General features: G+C 37.8%; 1 protein-coding gene across 2 annotated transcripts in view; it reads left to right on the top strand.

Annotated features, from left to right (window-relative positions):
• The first annotated feature begins 2226 nt into the window (after nucleotides 1-2226).
• Nucleotides 2227-17707, top strand: part of braf (B-Raf proto-oncogene, serine/threonine kinase) — a 350871-nt gene continuing 335390 nt past the window's right edge. For both annotated transcript variants that reach the window (XM_039769464.1, XM_039769465.1), the window contains exon 1: nucleotides 2227-2616. In XM_039769464.1, the coding sequence (XP_039625398.1) occupies nucleotides 2455-2616 (162 nt within the window). In that variant the 5' untranslated portion in view covers nucleotides 2227-2454. The remainder of the gene's footprint in view (nucleotides 2617-17707) is intronic.

The following is a 17707-nucleotide window of genomic DNA, read 5'->3' as shown; positions in this document are numbered from 1 at the left end:
TTTGTGCCTTGAGACAATCCTGTCTCGGAGGTCTACAGACAATTCCTTTGACTTCATGCTTGGTTTGTGCTCTGACATGAACTATCAACTGTGGGACCTTATATAGACAGGTGTGTGCCTTTCCAAATCATGTCCAATCAACTGAATTTACCACAGGTGGACTCCAATTAAGCTGCAGAAACATCTCAAGGATGATCAGGGGAAACAGGATACACCCGAGTTCAATTTTGAGCTTCATAGAAAAGGCTATGAATACTTATGTACATGTGATTTCTCAGTTTTTTTATTTTTAATAAATTTGCAAAAACTTCAAGTAAACGTTTTTCACGTTGTCATTATGGGGAGTTGTGTGTAGAATTCTGAGGAAAAAAATGAATTTTATCCATTTTGGAATAAGGCTGCAACATAATAAAATGTGGAAAAAGTGATGCGCTGTGAATACTTTCCAGACGCACTGCATATATATATATATATATATATATATATATATATATATATTTATTTTTAAGGGACAGCTGCGACTTTTACCCAGCTGGGATGTCTGCATAAAGGAAGGTTCAGGGGAAAGAGTTTGCACAGACATTACTTCTGCAGAACGTCACAGGGTAGTGCCCTGGCTTAGGATAGTGCCATGGGTTTGGAGCTTGTTGGGGCCAATGGACGCCGGCTAGGGGCACATGGAGAACAGCAGTGCCCTTCACGGCAGGAATGATGCTACACCTGAAAGTGCTTTCAGAATGAGATCACGGGACACCTGGAGCACTTCTTGGTGCTCTCTATATATATAGACAGAGAAAGAGAGATGGATTTAATTTGAAAGATTGTAAACTTAATTTTCTTCCCTTTTACAGATGTACAGTGACTCCTGCTGGAGTCAGTAATAACATTGTGCATGTCTGTGCTCTGGCCAACTAGTGACAGCTAATAAAGAAAATGGTCAAGCATGTGTGCGGTGTTCAATAAAGTGACAAGGACCAAACAAAAGTTATAGGTATACATTTAATCCTGCATATGCTGAGGAATAAACTTAATATGCCCAGTTTAGGATCAAAGACAGCTAGTGATCATCCCAGTCTTGTGAAATAACACAATAATTTGTCTTTGTTTTTGAATGGCAGAAATAAGCTTTCATAGGACTTATCTAAATTCTACTGGAATGCCATCCATCACTATGTGCATTTGTGGTCTATAAAATAGTAAGGAAAATAAGGCATACAGCAAGTAATTTCCTTGTGAGCTGAGAAAATGACCCTCCGGTTAAAGTGGTTACTTTGCAAGTCCTAGTTTCAAATACCAAGCCTGTCAGTGTTTCTGTAGTGTTTGTACATTCTTGCCTCCCAACCCCCCCAATAGTTTTCCCTTCCATATTCCAAAGATGTGCATGTTAAATTGGTTGGTGACTCACTACCAGCCTAGTATGATAAAGAATGGGTATGTGCCCTATGACAGACTGACATCCTTTTCTGGGTGGGTTGTGCCCTATCCAGCTGCGATAGACTTTGGGTACTAAACTTGGATTAGACACGGTCTGAAATGGACAGAAAACTGTATCAGGGAATTGGTTCTTTTGAAAAGCACAGGACACACAAACAGCCTCATAAATGCTGAACTGAATTTATTTTTAAACTGTACAGTCTCTATTGACAACCTCAATAAATTGTACACTTGTAAAAATATAGCTGAAACAAAACAAAGAGCAAGTAATGCTTGCAAATAAACCATACTTTATGTATGGTTACAACTAAAGACATGATTTTTGGTACGGTTTTAAAGACTCTTTAAAAAAAGTTCGGCAAGCTTCAGAAAAAGTGTAGTCAAAACTAAAATTGTCCCATATCCTTGACACACTAATACGAAAAAACAGGAAACATTTAGATAAGGACAATAAACTCTCACCACTAACTAAAATGAAAATTAGCGTTAATCTCTGAATTTCCATACATGTACCCACAGACGCATGTATAGATGTGCCATGATAGTAATGAGTTTTGATTTTTTTAATTCTCCTTCTAATTTTAACTACGTCTCAATTATATTTCAAAAAGCAAGAAACGAAAAGTAAGCGACCGTGTTATCTTTTCAAATATTCTCTTAAAACCCGTTCGGTGGCTGTAAGTGGAGGACCATTTCCTCAGTTCACCTCTTCGGGATGCTCCGTACGTCGCGAATGCCAAACTTTCGGATGTGACCTGCACAGCGGCGGCAGCGCAGCGGTGGGTAGGCTGCTTTTCAGCTGTCACCCAGTAGATGTCCATTCGTGAGAGCTCTCGTAACCAAAGATAATACTCCACACGCTGTCGAATGTGACGCTTTCTTGCCGTTGCTGCTAAAGCCTTGAGCTGTGCGCGACTCTCGTCTTTTTCTCCCCCTTTATATTTCTCTCTGTCTCCCCCTCCCGCCTCTCCCTTTATTTCTTCGCTCTATTATTTTCCACTCACTTTCTCGCAGTTTAAAATGGCGGCGTTGAGCAGCGCTGAGTCCCCACCGCCTGTCTTCAACGGAGACGCCATGGACCGTGACCCGGTACGTGAGAGCGGGTCGGCCGAAATGGGGACGGCTTTGGATGCCATCGGCTCTGGGGGTATCCCCGGGGGACCTCAGGACATTCCGGAGGAGGTAAGTGTTGGATAGTCGTGAATCCAGGGTCCCGGCGGTCGGGCGCAAGTCTACAGGAAGCATTGCCAGTGCCTTAGATGTGGTTCGTGGAAGATGTAATGCAGGGGTTGACATAAGAGACTGACTGAGGGAGGGAGAGAGAGAGAGAGCGGGAGAGAGACACACACACACACACACACACACTTACGCGCACACACACACAAAGCACACACGCACGGCGACTATGCATGAGCGTATATGTATGTGTAATATATGTGTATACATGTCGAGGTGTGTAAGGACTTGCATGCGAGTGTGAGACAAATGCAAATGTTACATGGGGATATTGCGTCTTTAGGAAATGCAGGACTGCTTTGCAAACGCTGCTTTTTATAGGTACCTCTAGAACGCGGTACAGCACTTCACACCGGTGATGATTATAAGCAGGCCTCGCATTTTTTGGCACTGCTCGTTTCAGCTGTAATAGTGGCGTTGGGGGAGGTAGAGAAGGGAGGTGTATTTTTTCCCAAGTTTACACATAATTGTCTGATGCAAGGGTGTATGTTCTGCTGGAGGTCGTAACAATTCTGTTTCTTCTTCTTTTTTTTTAAACTTCCCTTGATGGCAAGGGCATTGGTAGTTGTCTTGGATGGTTTTCAAATAACACATTCAAATCATCTCCGCACCTCCTCTTAAATAATAAATCATAATGAAGCAAGTGCAGTGCTGGTGCGACCTTTTCCAGTTAAAGTGAAATTCCGATCCAGTTTAGATTATATACGTTATTTTTCATTATTTATATTGTGCTTCTCCAATGTTGATGTCTTGGCCTTTGAAGGAACTGTGGCACTTTGTGATTAACATTTCTCCGTTACTTGCAATGAGGTTTTTTTTGTTGTTGCGCGGTGGAAATTGGGGGGGTTATTTGTGAGGTGCACGGAGTGCTAGGGTAAATGGTTGTGGTGATCTATTTGTGTACTTCGTGCCTACGAGAGAAGTTTTGCTTCCTGATATTTCATATCTTCCCTATTCTCAAACATGTTTTCATAGCAGATGCTTTATTTGGGTCGTGGAATATGTATAGCTGCTGTATGTATATAAACACAAATATATTTATTTGTTTATTTATATTTTAGGAAATTAAGAGAATTGTGATACCCCCCCACACACACACTCTGAACGATCATAACTGAAATTGTGAGAAAGTTAATGTCGCCAGCGCAACTTAGTTTGATAGTTTTGTAATTGTGTGCCTTTCAGGAAGTGAGAGTGTGATTCTCTGAATTTGAATACAGAACAACTGCTCTGTTTACATTTTTACAATATCTTTTTTTTGCTGACCTTGGTAAAATAATGGAGGCTTGCTTAATTTTACATTAACATTTAAATTTTTTTGATTTTTATTTTTTATAAATTATTCAACATTTTAAATAGAATTTTTTTTTTATGATGCCCAAATGTGCTGGAAGGGTGAAGAGAAAACAAGTACATTAATTGTATATTCAGAGAATAAAGGAGCTGTAGAAACAGACATTTACAAAAAAGTTTAAAAGTTGTTGGGAGGCTGTTCACAATATGATAGATACATAATGATGGGCAAACTACTGTTAGTAAGGTTGTCTCCTCTAACTTCCACATTACAGAATTATCAGCTGATCTACTGTTGATTTTACAAATTGAGGTGTGCATTAGCAAGTGCACATGTTTGTGCTCTGTGTCCCATCTAAGATGGGGGTTCCTGCCCTAATCCTTATGTTGCTAGCACAGGTTCTGGTTTACTGTAGTATTCGATTGGTTAGGCAGATTAAGCAATGAATGGATTGATACAATAAAGCACCAGGAAGTTCTTCAATTAAAACCTATTTTCAGGTATTGCAAGAATGCATTAATACATTCATTAGTGTTTTTGTTTTAAATGAAAAGCATAGTGATATTCACACTAATCTGTTTTCTAATATATCAAAAAATATTAATGTTAAAACTAATCTTGGTATTTCTTTTTACTGACTTCATATAGTAGAATTCAATGAGATGAATATTTGTCATATGTAATTTGCATTATCCACAATAGTTGTGAAAGTAAAGTAGATCTTGATTTGCAATTTGTGTGGCAAATCATAATTGAGAATGTTGGTTATAGTTTATTTGACCTTCCAAACGCTAACTTTATATTTATTTTGCTTTTCAGTTGGCAAAAAGATTTTTATTTTTTTTTTATTTTTTTGTTAAGAGTATCAAATTGAGTTTTTGGAGACTAAACTGGGAATATCTGTTTATAGCATAGCTAGCAAATAATACATGTAAAAATTATATAATTTTTCTGTTGTGTCTTTACATCAAGATGGCTGGAAGGGCGAGACAACTGAAAATCATAGCCTGCAAAAACGAATAAAATTGTTTTCATTAGCAATTGAATTAAGTTTGCACATTATAAATTTTAGTATTTACAGCATACAGCCTTCTGTGCACAGTCTTCTGTCGAATTTGCATCAGGTATTGGATATCACACGTTATTCAGCTTCCCATCATGTATTAAACTGTATAAATATATTAAAATGGATGTGTGTTGTACATTTTTATATGTGCGAGTAAATATTATAATGTGTACATTTAAAGACTAGACTAGATCCTCATGAGAAATGTATATATATTTATTTATATACACGTTTCAAGTTCATGTTTTAGATCTCCTGCATAAAGCAAAAATACCTGTTTTTGCTAACAGACAGTATGCAAACATATCTGTTTAGTTATTCATACAAATAATTAATAAGCAGAGTATTACATTTTTTGTTAACATTTTTATTACATTTGAAAAGTGCAGCGCAGTGTGTTATCATTCAGTATATGTTAATTAATCGGGCACAATTAATATTCAGCATATTTCTTGCTTGGTACTTTAATCACATTTATGGACCCCTACCAAAAGAAGTGAGAAAATGTGAGAGAAAAAGTAGAAAAGAAGTATATAAAACGGAGCTAAAAAATGAAATTAAAGATTGTGGAAAAAACTAGGATGGTTACAGTGATCATTTATTATTTTAAAGAGTGTTAGGGTGGAGGTTCTTATAATAGACCTCTGCAATGTACTGAAAGATGTACATTATTGCATATATAAAGATATAAATTATTTTTTGTTTTAAGCAGCATGACATATGATAATATAGTGCCCACATTATGATTCCTTCAGTTCACCAAAATGAGAAGGTGAGCTAGTAGTGGGTTAAAGGTTAGCATGTAAAAGAGTAACAATGCTCTGAATGATGTACTGTAGCTCAAAGATGCCGGATATGTAGGTTTAGGTGGAGACCTGTTCTCCCGATGAGAAACATTGGTGCATAGATTGCAATAGTTTTGAGGAAATATTCATAAGAAATTCAGAGAAGAACCCTCCGCATATGAAAATTACATTTACAAGAGCTACTGGCAGAACATGAAAAAGAATACAAAGTTTAAAATTGTATGTGTGTCATAAGAAAAGCCTGTGTCGCTCACTGTAGTGTGACAAAGAATCAAGGCTCTTATACTTTCACTAACAGTTTCATGAGAAGAGAATGTGTGTCTCTGGTGTTCTTTCCACATGTCATCCATAGCTGTACAAGAAGAAGTAAGACTCTCTACTCATTGTACTCTTTTTGTTTTTTGCAAGTATCATGTAAATAATTCAGATTAATACAGCAACATTACAAGGTTGTGTTTTAGACCTTGATTAAAACAAAAAAACCTGAAAACTTCTCCATTCCTCCATTTTCATGTATGTTTAGTTCAACTTATGGGTTGCCAGGTGCCAGAGCCAGTCTCGGCAGCACTGAGTACAAGACAGGTACATTATGAAGCACTTGGGTTACATTGATGCAAGATGCACTCTTTATTTCATTTAAGTGCACTTTATTAAATGCACACCATCATATATAGTTGAACATGGTTTGTCTAATAAATGGTTGAGATCATCTGCTTCCTGAATTCACTTCTAGCTGTTGTTAGAAGACTGTTTCTTCTGTTTTGAGAGAGTCTCACTGGGTTACCTCCCTTAGCTTGTCATGAGGCTTTTGGTACCAGTTGATTTGGTTTCAGTTCTGCTGTGTCTGCATGTTTGTGTTTTTATTTTTTGATTTTACACTGCTGATTTTAAAAACAAACTTTTCTTACACATATGAAATCCTTGCATAAGCAGATCTTCCTGGCATTATGCTTTAATGGGCAGTGAGGACATACAGTATGTGTCCAAACATGTACGTTCCACATTTTGCAAATTACTGATCTATTTAAGCATAGGTTGTCCACCCATTCAAGTTTGTTTGTGTTATTTTTCAACTGTAAATTTCAGTGACATTGAAAATAAACCACAGATAACCGGCATCTGTGCTACAGATTATAAAGCATTTTATGTCTACCTAGGGGATTTCACAAGAATTAATCTCAGTACCAATTTTATACCAAACTTCCCAAAATGTAACAGTATTAGCTTTTGTGTAATATCATATAATATTAGTAGTACTGAGTGAAAGCTGGTACTGCATGTGTGTGACTGCAAGTAGACGAATTGCTCTGGGTAAGCACAATAATAAATGATTAAAATGTGAGTAAAAATGACATGTAAAAATGTCTCAAAGTGGTTGACTCCATCAACAAGAAGAAGTCATGTCTGGAAATGCTTTGTGTTCGAGGGTGGAGAATGCAAGTGCATGATTGTGGGAATCGTATTATTAAAAATTAACCAAAACATGGGCGGCACGGTGGCGCAGTGGTAGCGCTGCTGCCTCGCAGTAAGGAGACCTGGGTTCGCTTCCTGGGTCCTCTCTGCATGTAGTTTCCATGTTCTCCCCGTGTCTGCATGGGTTTCCTCCTGGTGCTCCGGTTTCCTCCCACATTCCAAAGACATGCAGGTTAGGTGCATTGGCGATCCTAAATTGTCCATAGTGTGTGTGTGTGTGTGTGTGGGTGATGTGTTTGTGTGTGTGCCCTGCGGTGGGCTGGTGCCCTGCCCAGGGATTTGTTCCTCTCTTGCGCCCTGTGTTGGCTGGGATTGGCTCCAGTAGACCTCCGTGACCCTGTGTTAGGATATAGCGGGTTGGATAATGACTGACTGACTGAAACCAAAACACACACACACAGAGGCCTTATTTACTGCCACTATTATCCTAATATGGAGGTGGTCCTGAAATAGATGTGTGTGCTTTGAGAGAGAAATAATGTGATTGGTGTTAGATGTGACTTGTAATCATTTAACTTACGATGTCATGAAGTTGTAGGAGGAGACAAACTGAAGCGTATACACAGATTAGAAAATGGACAGAGGCTTGGATGAATGCAAGTCTCCATTAATTTATTAGGACTGTGTAGGACAATGTTTAAAAACAATCTTGTTATCTTTTCATCTCATTTTACAAAAATGTGTCAATAAAAGTTAAATGATTTTACCTCATTTGGTCTGTGATGTTGTTTGGTTCTCAAAGCACACACAAATCTGTTTAAGAAATAACTCCATAATTGGGTAAAAGTGACAGTAATACAAGCCTGTGTGTGTTTTGCGTTTTTTGTTTTAAATAACAAGTACAATTCCTACACTGGTGCACCGAAATTCTCCTGTGTGAACAACACAGCATTTTCAGAAATGACCTCTGCTGTTTTTCTTTTCGACATGTGTTGATACGTGCTGTAGCATCACCACTGTGAGCAATTTTTATATGTAGTTTTTACTCGCATTTTAATTATGTATTATTATGCATTCCACAGTTATTTGTCTACTTGCAGACACGCATGAGTACAGCACTGACATTCTCGGTACTACCAATTCTCTTTTTAAAAAAAAAACAAAAAAAAACACCCTGGTACTGTTACATTTTCTGAGCTTTGGTTTTGAATTAGTATCATAATATTAGTTCATGTGCCATCCCTAGTGCTAACAACTGCTATAGCAAGTGAAAACTAAGGTAAGTTTGAAGTGAAGTGAAAATAAAGTAGCTATTTGGCTTGTATGCACTGGCAATGAAGTGAGCTGCTGCATTGTAAATACCAGAACAAAATCCATTTAGTGCTTTGAAGCACAAAATAGTGCAATTATGCCAGTTAGAAGGGAGAGCAAAATTGTGTACTTATTTGCTAAATACAAATGTAGCATTTGCATACTTATATCATTGAAGCCAAACTAATGTTCATTAGATAATCTCTAAAATGTGATGAACACGTATGTCATATATTTGAAAAGTATGAATGTAACACAGTCTACCAGTTACACAGCAGGTCCGGTTAATATTCTAATTCTAGACTAGGACACAAGCTAAGCAATAACAAAGTCCTGTTGGTCACATAAGATACAGTACTTTGAAATCAGCACAGTTAAAGGAAGTTTAAAAGGATTTCTGAAACAGTGGATTCATGTATAACTAATATGTTTGTGTTCACACAAGAAATTTTAAAGTATGAAAAAAGGTTAAAAAAAGGGACAGATTTTGAAAATTGAAGCCTGAGGAGTATTTGACATTTGAAAACTAAATCAATTTGACTCATCTGTTAAATATTACTCTTCAGTAAGTTTTAGCTAATGATTCATATATAGATCTTCTAAATCTTATAATAGCAGATGTTACAAACCTAACAAAACATTCTCTGACAAAAACCAGATCTTAAAAGTATATTTTAAAAAAAAAAGCAGCTTTAAAGAGTTTGTTTAAATTAAAATATCCTGAATTTTCTTGGAATTTGCTAACTCATCAGTAAAGATATAATAATGTTTGAATTTTTACTCTTAGTACTGATTGTATGCAGTATTTTTCAGTTGCTGGAGAGAAAATATCAAAGAATAAATTTGTAATGTACTCATGGTAAGACATATCAGATAGTCCATTAAGATATCCATCCATTATAAATCCTATGCTAAAGTTCTTTCATATGTTGTTATAATGGGGGTATGGCTGAGGGAGCACATGTTGGTCACACAGTAAAATTCAAGAGAAGCTTTGTATTTTGATATTTATGAATACCAGTACTAGTTTACTTAATTGATATTTGGGTTTCTATTTGATGGATACACTGCTATTATAAAGCTGCTGATGGTATTAGTATTTATATATTTTACTGTATAGTCTTTTATAGGAAAAGGCACGATATTGTTCATTTGAATAATGGAGGTACTTTTATAAACTATACCACCAATGGCTTTTTATCTTGGTGAACTCCACAGCTTTTGATTTGCCTACTGTTTGGAGAAATCAGTGTTCATGAATTTTGCTGAGCTCAACAAAATGCATTGAAGTCAGTGAGAAAAAACTAACTGAACTAGATTTTATTGGAATATAATGGTGCAGTCATCTTTAAAGTGTTCCTGGGGGCTAGAGAAATGTCTGCCAACAATACTGGACCAATTATTGTGGCCAAAAAGGTGACCTGAGCTGTACGGCAGTAGTGCCAACCGCTGCACCACCATGCCTTCTTGAGATCAAAAAACAAACAGCGCCTGTCGAGGTGCGCAATCATATATTTCGTCAAAGTGGAAATACTGAAATTGTAGTCAAAAGTCAGAAAAAATATGTAGGTCTTTTAAAGGCAGAAAATTTAAAGTGGCGTGTCATGATTGAAGTTGTGCTGAAAACTCTTCAAACTGTCTGTGCTGTTGCTTTACACCTTTTCTTCTATCAAAAACATAAAAATGTCATGTAAATAGTGATAATTCATTCATTATTATTATTTCATAGTCCCCTGTGTTTTTTTGTCAGGCTCCTTCAAAGGTAATTTTTTATCTCCATTTGGTTAATTATACATGCATATGGCATGCACCTCCTCTTATACTGACGTGGAACTCCGAATTGACCTGCACATTTGACGATAAGAAGAGATGACTTATTATTTATACTGTATGTATTTCAGAAAAATAAAATTTTGAGAACCTGCATTATTTACTTATCTGTTCTACCACTAACTAAATCCCCCAGAGTCTGTAATACAAATGGTCAGAATTATATACCCGAGGGGCAGTCACATCCAATGTTCGCTGTTAGAGTTCCGGGGGTGATGTGGTGGCCTTGCAAAGCATTATGGGGTGCTGGGTAAAAAAGTTAGATGAACAAGTGCAAACTCGGCAAATTTGCTGCAAATAATGCTTTTGGTAATTAGAACCTAAGACATATGGAGTAACAGAAACTTGGGAGAAATGATGATTGTAGTATTTCTGAAAAGTAGCAGAATTAACACAAAACCAGCACTTTGATAAGAAGTGCTTCACAGTCAGTACACTTCAGTACAGACTCTGAATGGATAGGGATAAATTCTTTGAGTGAGGGTGAGAAAAAGAGACAACACTGCATGATAGAGTAAGTAAGGAATCACACAGCATCAATCAAAATGAGCTCACACTGCGTACCTCAAATCCTTTTTCCTTGCAACATTAAGTAAGCAGTTGCACCTACAGTGTTGTAGCAATCAGAAGATTCAGATTCCTTCTAACTTTGTGATTTCCACAATACAGAAAGCAGGATATGCAAAATTGCTTTTGCTTAATTATTTAAATTTTCCTCTGCACACAATACATACATCCCACTAACTGCAAACAAATCACGTTCTAATAAATACTGTTTCATGTCTCACAGTCCAGATGCACTATCCACATGTATGCTTTCACAAATGCAACTTTTGTAGTCTCCTACCAACTCATCAATCATTAACTTCATTTTTTAAGAGAAGCACACAATATAGTGCCTTTAAAACCACTTTGTTTTATCAGGGAAAAGTGTTCTACAGGTATAAAAGTTTTCATTTGTACTTGCGTGAGACTTGCTCAGGCTTGATGGTTGCCTTTAAAATTTTTCTTTTTTGGCTCCTTTCATTACCAAAAGAAATTGAAAGATGTAGAGAGAGATAAAAGAGTGAAAACATAGAAAAGAAATGTATAAAACTCGGCTAAAAATATGAAATTGAAAATTGTGGCAAAGACTAGAATGGTTACTGTGATCATTTTATTATTTTAAAGCATGTCAGGGTGACGGTGCTATTAATAAACCTCCATAATATACTACAAGATGTATATTATTTTGATCAATGTGATCTATGATAATATAGTGCCCATATTAAGATTCCTTCAGTTGACCAAAATGAGGAGCTGAGCTAGTAGTGTTTATTTATTTATTTATTTATTTTTTTGAGGAAAAAGACATATTGGGAAAAAATAAAACACACCACATTATTTAATGTTTATGAAGTAGGAGTTAATATTAAATTAAAACATTCATTTGTTGTGAACGTTAAGGGTCGTCGTCAATAGGATCCGTGATCACTTGCTCACCTACCAGTGACCGGAACAGTCTGGTTTTACGCCTAAGAAGTCTACCATCGACCGCATCCTGGCACTGAGGGTTCGCATGGAGCGCAAATGCGAATATCAGCAGAGTTTCATTGCAGCATTTGTTGATTTTCGCAAAGCGTTCGATTCAGTTGATCGAGCTGCCCTGTGGGACATCCTGAGGGTTTGTGGGATCCCCTCTAGGTTGCTGGATATCATGGCTGGCCTGTACATTGGTACTGTGAGTGCTGTGCAGAGTGGAGGCAGGACCTCTGTGTTTTTCCCAGTTGATTCTGGGGTTCGTCAGGGGTGTATTCTTGCACCTACTCTGTTCAATGCTTGTATGGACTGGGTGTTGGTCAAGGTCGTGGGGTCTAGCGGCTGTGGGGCATCTGTTGGTGAAGAAAGATTCACAGATCTTGACTTTGCTAACGATGCTGTGATCTTCACGAAGTTAATGGAGGCTCTGATGGGGGCGCTTGAGAGACTGAGTGAGTAGTCTGAGTGTTTGGGCTTGCGAGTGTCCTGGATAAAAACCAAGATCCAGGCCTTTAATGACCTCTTGGGCACAGCCATCAGCAGTGTGTCTGTTTACGGAGAGAGTGTTGACCTTGTTGAGAGATTTACTTTCATTGGCAGTGACATTCATGTCTCTGGTGACACTTCCTATGAAGTCAGTACATGGATTGAGAGAGCATGAGGGGTCATGGAAAGGGGTGTGTGGCGCTCCCGATATCTGTGCAAAAGGACAAAGGTCCAAGTCTTTAGAGTCATGGTGCTTCCTGTCTTGCTATATGGTTGTGAGACATGGACGCTATCCAGTGACCTGACACAAAGCCTTGACTCCTTTGTTACTGCGTTTCTCCAGAAAATCCTTCGGTACTGTTGGTTTCACTTTGTGTCGAATTAACGGTTGCTCGTGGAGTCCCAAATGAGGCACATTATCTGCATTGTGAGGGAGCATCAGTTATGGCACTACTGCCATGTGGCTCGTTTCCCAGAGGGTGATCCGGCTCTTAAGATCCTCATTGTTGGGGATCTGAGTGGCTGGACCAGGCCAAGGGGTCGCCCATGTAACACCTGGCTGCGGCAGATAGAGGGTCATTTCCGGAGGGTGGGACTGGACAGTGCGTCTGCCTGGGGGTTGCCAACTGGGATCCCGAGTTATTTCGCTGTGTAGTGGGTGCGGCAACGCACTAACAGTGCATGCTCCCCAACTTGACTTGGATTTGTTATTGTTATAATATATATATATATATAGAGAGAGTCAGAGTTTGTCTGTATATGTCTTCTTTTTGTGAGAGACTACTTAACAGTTTTAGATGGGGGTTTTTTTCCATAATTTGCTTGAACATTCCGGTTGATTTTGCGAGTTCTGTCATCATGCTAAGTATCGTTGTTCTCTTGCAGTACTGATTTATTTGTCTGAATCGGAGAGAGAGAGAGGCTGTGGACCAAAAGGGGGGCCTCCTCACTCACGCACCAGCCTCAGTTCGAGTCAGTTTACATATAACCACGTGTTGGAGCATACGTTGCCTCTGCTTAGCTAGCGATACCTGTTAGTTCAACAGTCATTATCATCTACAGATTGTTAAGGACTAACAATTGACGTTTTTGAGTGAGAGAGTGATCAAAGCTACGAATGTTTTAACATGGCCACATGCTTTTCTCCCCACGCAGGGGATGCACCCCGTCAGAGCTTAACACTATCAGATGCAGTGCCAACGTTTGACGTTGGAGGATACCTACCTTCTGCTTAGCTAGAATTGCTTTTTTTTTTTTAAATATTTTTCTTGTTTTTTTAAAGTTTGTCTTGTTTCACTACTACATGGAGGAGCCGTGGGGTACAGCCATGGCATTAACCTTAATGTGCAATTTTGACTTGATATATTAATCCCTGATTGAATTTTTTGGAATAGGCCAACAATTTCCTATTTCCATCCACCTGCAGTCATAATCGTATATAGGCAGATTTGAATTTTGATCTACAGTACTGTATTTTCTCCAATAATATGAGGAGACATCAACACATCAAGGCCATCATCAAATGAAAAAAGAAAAATACAAAAAAAAACATCAAATCACAATCTTTGCTGTGCTGAGCAGCTTTTTTCATGATACAGCTTAAAAGGAAAATGCACTATGCTGTAGACTCCACCCTAAAGCAGCTGTCCGAGCCATCCAAATACGATCAACATTTACTTTATTCACCATGCCGCAGTTCAATTTCTACTACAATACACCAAATATATAAGCCTGTGGAAGAGTAGCACCCACTGTTTATGCAACTGAGCACTGAAAAGTTGTAGTAGTTTACATTGTATAGTAAATGTGATGAAATCTAATTTTAAAATCACACATAATAAAATAAAAAAAGAAAGTTACACACTATGTTGGCACTCTTTATGGTGACGGTTTAAAAATGAGAGAGGGGTATGTGTAACTGAAGAGTATTGCTCTGAATGAACAGTGCAGAATAAAACTGGCCAATGGGTAAAAATAACAGCAGACCCCTATCTTAATGTGTTAAATGTTTAACTAATTACAAAAAACTTAATATGTATAAAAAGAATATACATCACATTCCTACTTCAAACGTAACAGCAAGCTTTTTCTGGTTAATGTTTATGTAGTTTTGTAATAAAATAGTAAGAAACGGGGCTGTAACTTTAACCATGCCTACTGGTATACTGCAATACCCAACTGTCAAAAGCTAGAATGAACCCGAAGGGCATTCATAATGTATGCTGTTGAATTGACACCAAATTTCAAAAGCTCTGAATCAAATTTTAAAAGTGTAATATAGAATTTTATAAGCCTGATATCAAAAAAGGAAAGTGGATTAAATGTTAAAAGGGGCTGCCATAATATATTAGCATTTAAGTTCTCTTTCCTGAAACTAAGTTTCAAAAGTATATCAAATTTCAATAGCTTGATATCAGATTTAAAAAACTGCATATCAGGTTTCAAAACCTCGATATCAAATTTTAAAAGCTTGATATCAAATTTAAAACCAGCGATATCAGCGTTGTAACTGCTGGTATCAAGGAAAATTAATTGTTTAAATGACCTACCATAATTTCCGACCTTGTGCCCAGTGTTTTGGGTAAGGGTGCAACAATGCTGATATAGGGGTTTGGTCCAATACAGTGCTCATGTACTCATACAAATGCCCCGATGCCTATAACCAATACTAGTAACACGCACACTTAATTGTGTGTCATGTTGACATTGTCTCTGGCTGTGCATAGTCTAGCAAGGAGAGAAAAAATGTCAAATGATAACTCGGGGGCAGTGAAAGTAAGAGAAGCTCTTGCACATTTTATTGTTCTTGAGAATCAGGCACTGGTGGTTTTGATAATGTGGGTTTTTGGTGCCTCCTGAATGTGTTGGAGCCCAAGTGCAACATTCCAAGTCGTACTCGCATCACAGAGGTTGTTTTACTAAGGATTCACCAATTTGTAAAAAAGCATGTTGGGAGCTTATTGCACATTGCAGCTGACAGCTTCACCACTGATATATGGAGCAGTAGTGTGTTTTCAATCTCTATCATCAACTTAACTGTAGAGTGAATAGATGAGAATTTCCTTATCAAGCACATAGGCTGCTTACAAAGCAGTTTTGATGCTCCCATACAGGCCAGGCAGTAGTGGATGCATTTTAGAAAATGATTGACACTTGGGCCAAAATGTTGTGTGCACGTTGTGGTCTGTGACAGTGTCATTAATATGATAAAATGAATTGATGAAGCTGAAGTCCTAAGCCTTTCCTTTGTTGCTTATACATTCCAGCTGACAGTGGTAGAGGGCGATTTTGCAGAGCGAAGTGTTACAGATGCTGTGACAGTTTGGCATAACATATATTTTAGCTTTTTAAGTAGTCTGTCTTGGTGTACTCCTACATAGAGGACATTCGTCGTCCCCACTCTACTCCATCCAAGGTATACCCATTTAATAGGCTAGGTAATACACTTCAGTTAAAAGTAGCATGTTGTTTGCTTTTTCGAAGTCACATTATTTAAACTATGCTATGTATTGTTCATGTGTTTTATTAATTTAGAAACATGTCATTACCTTTTCAACTTTTTGTAATTAAACAGTTTGTTTCAGACACAGTAAACCCCTAGTTGTTACTTTGCGTTTTAATCAATGAAATAAAATGCTCAAGGGTCACTTAATATACATGCTAATTTTAGCTGATATTACAAGTAAATGTGTTTTTATGGATATGAAGAGTTTTTGTTTCTATGCTAAACACGGCATCCAAAGCATCTGTTTTTTGACAGAATGTGATGGAATAGAATCCGTGCTGTGCTTCATCATAATTTGAAGCGTTATTGGTGTACAGTTCTGCTACTTAATGTAACACTGCAAACAAGCACTGAACATAAAACTTACATGTTGTTTTTAATGGTATGTGTGCCAGCATCAATAGTGATGACTCTACATTCAAATTGATTTTTTCACAGGAGGAATGCTATTTTTGCTTGTGAAAGAAAGACCACATATTTCTTTTTATTTTAATATTCCACATACTCACTATTAAAAATTCATTCAGTGGAATATATCTCATTGTCACCTACTGTATATAGATAGCCGAGAGAGAGAGATTTGGAGAATTTAGTATGAATAACTTCTTCAGGTTGGCTAATTTAAAAAAAATTCCTAATTGCCAAAATTTCTTAAAATAAATATATAGCATTTTGGAGCAATTTCTTCAGTTTCTTACATAAAGTGTCTTAAGTATCAAATATTGTCTATTGATTTGACATAAAACTGGCATCTATCTATCTATGTATGTATGTATGTGTATATATGTATATATGTATGTATGTGTATATATATATATATATATATATATATATATATACTGCTCAAAAGAATTAAATGAACACTTTTTAATCAGAGTATAGCATAAAGTCAATGAAACTTATGGGATATTAATCTGGTCAGTTAAGTAGCAGAGGGGGTTGTTAATCAGTTTCAGCTGCTGTGGTGTTAATGAAATTAACAACAGATGCACTAGAGGGGCAACAATGAGATGACCCCCAAAACAGGAATGGTTTAACAGGTGGAGGCCACTGACATTTTTCCCTCCTTATCTTTTCTGACTGTTTCTTCACTAGTTTTGCATTTGGCTACAGTCAGTGTCACTACTGGTAGCATGAGGCGATACCTGGACCCTACAGAGGTTGCACAGGTAGTCCAACTTCTCCAGGATGGCACATCAATATGTGTCATTGCCAGAAGGTTTGCTGTGTCTCCCTGCACAGTCTCAAGGGCATGGAGGAGATTCTAGGAGACAAGCAGTTACTCTAGAAGATCCATAACCCATCAGCAGGACCAGTATCTGTTCCTTTGGGCAAGGAGGAACAGGATAAGCACTGCCAGAGCCCTACAAAATGACCTCCAGCAGGCCACTGGTGTGAATGTCTCTGACCAAACAACCATGAGGGTGACCCAAGGGCCCCATGTCCACCACACTTTCCTGACCTAAATCCAATAGATCACCTCTGGGACATTATGTTTTGGTCCATCCAATGCCACCAGGTTGCATCTCAGACTTTCCAGGAGCTCAGTGATGCCCTGGTCCAGATCTGGGAGGAGATCCCCCACAACACCATCTGTCATCTCATTAGAAGCATGCACCGATGTTGTCAGGCATGTATACAAGAACACAGGGGCCATACAAAGTGCTGCGTACAATTTTGAGTTGCTGCAATTAAATTTTGGCAAAATGGACTAGCCTGCCACAATTTTTTCACTCTGATTTTTGGGGCGTCTTTCAATTCAGGGCTCTGTAGGTTGATCGTTTTCATTTCCATCAAACGATGTGGCA

Source organism: Polypterus senegalus, chromosome 11 (genome assembly GCF_016835505.1).
Source record: "Polypterus senegalus isolate Bchr_013 chromosome 11, ASM1683550v1, whole genome shotgun sequence".
Taxonomy (NCBI): Eukaryota; Metazoa; Chordata; class Cladistia; order Polypteriformes; family Polypteridae; genus Polypterus; species Polypterus senegalus.
This window is presented reverse-complemented; position numbering and strand designations above follow the sequence as displayed.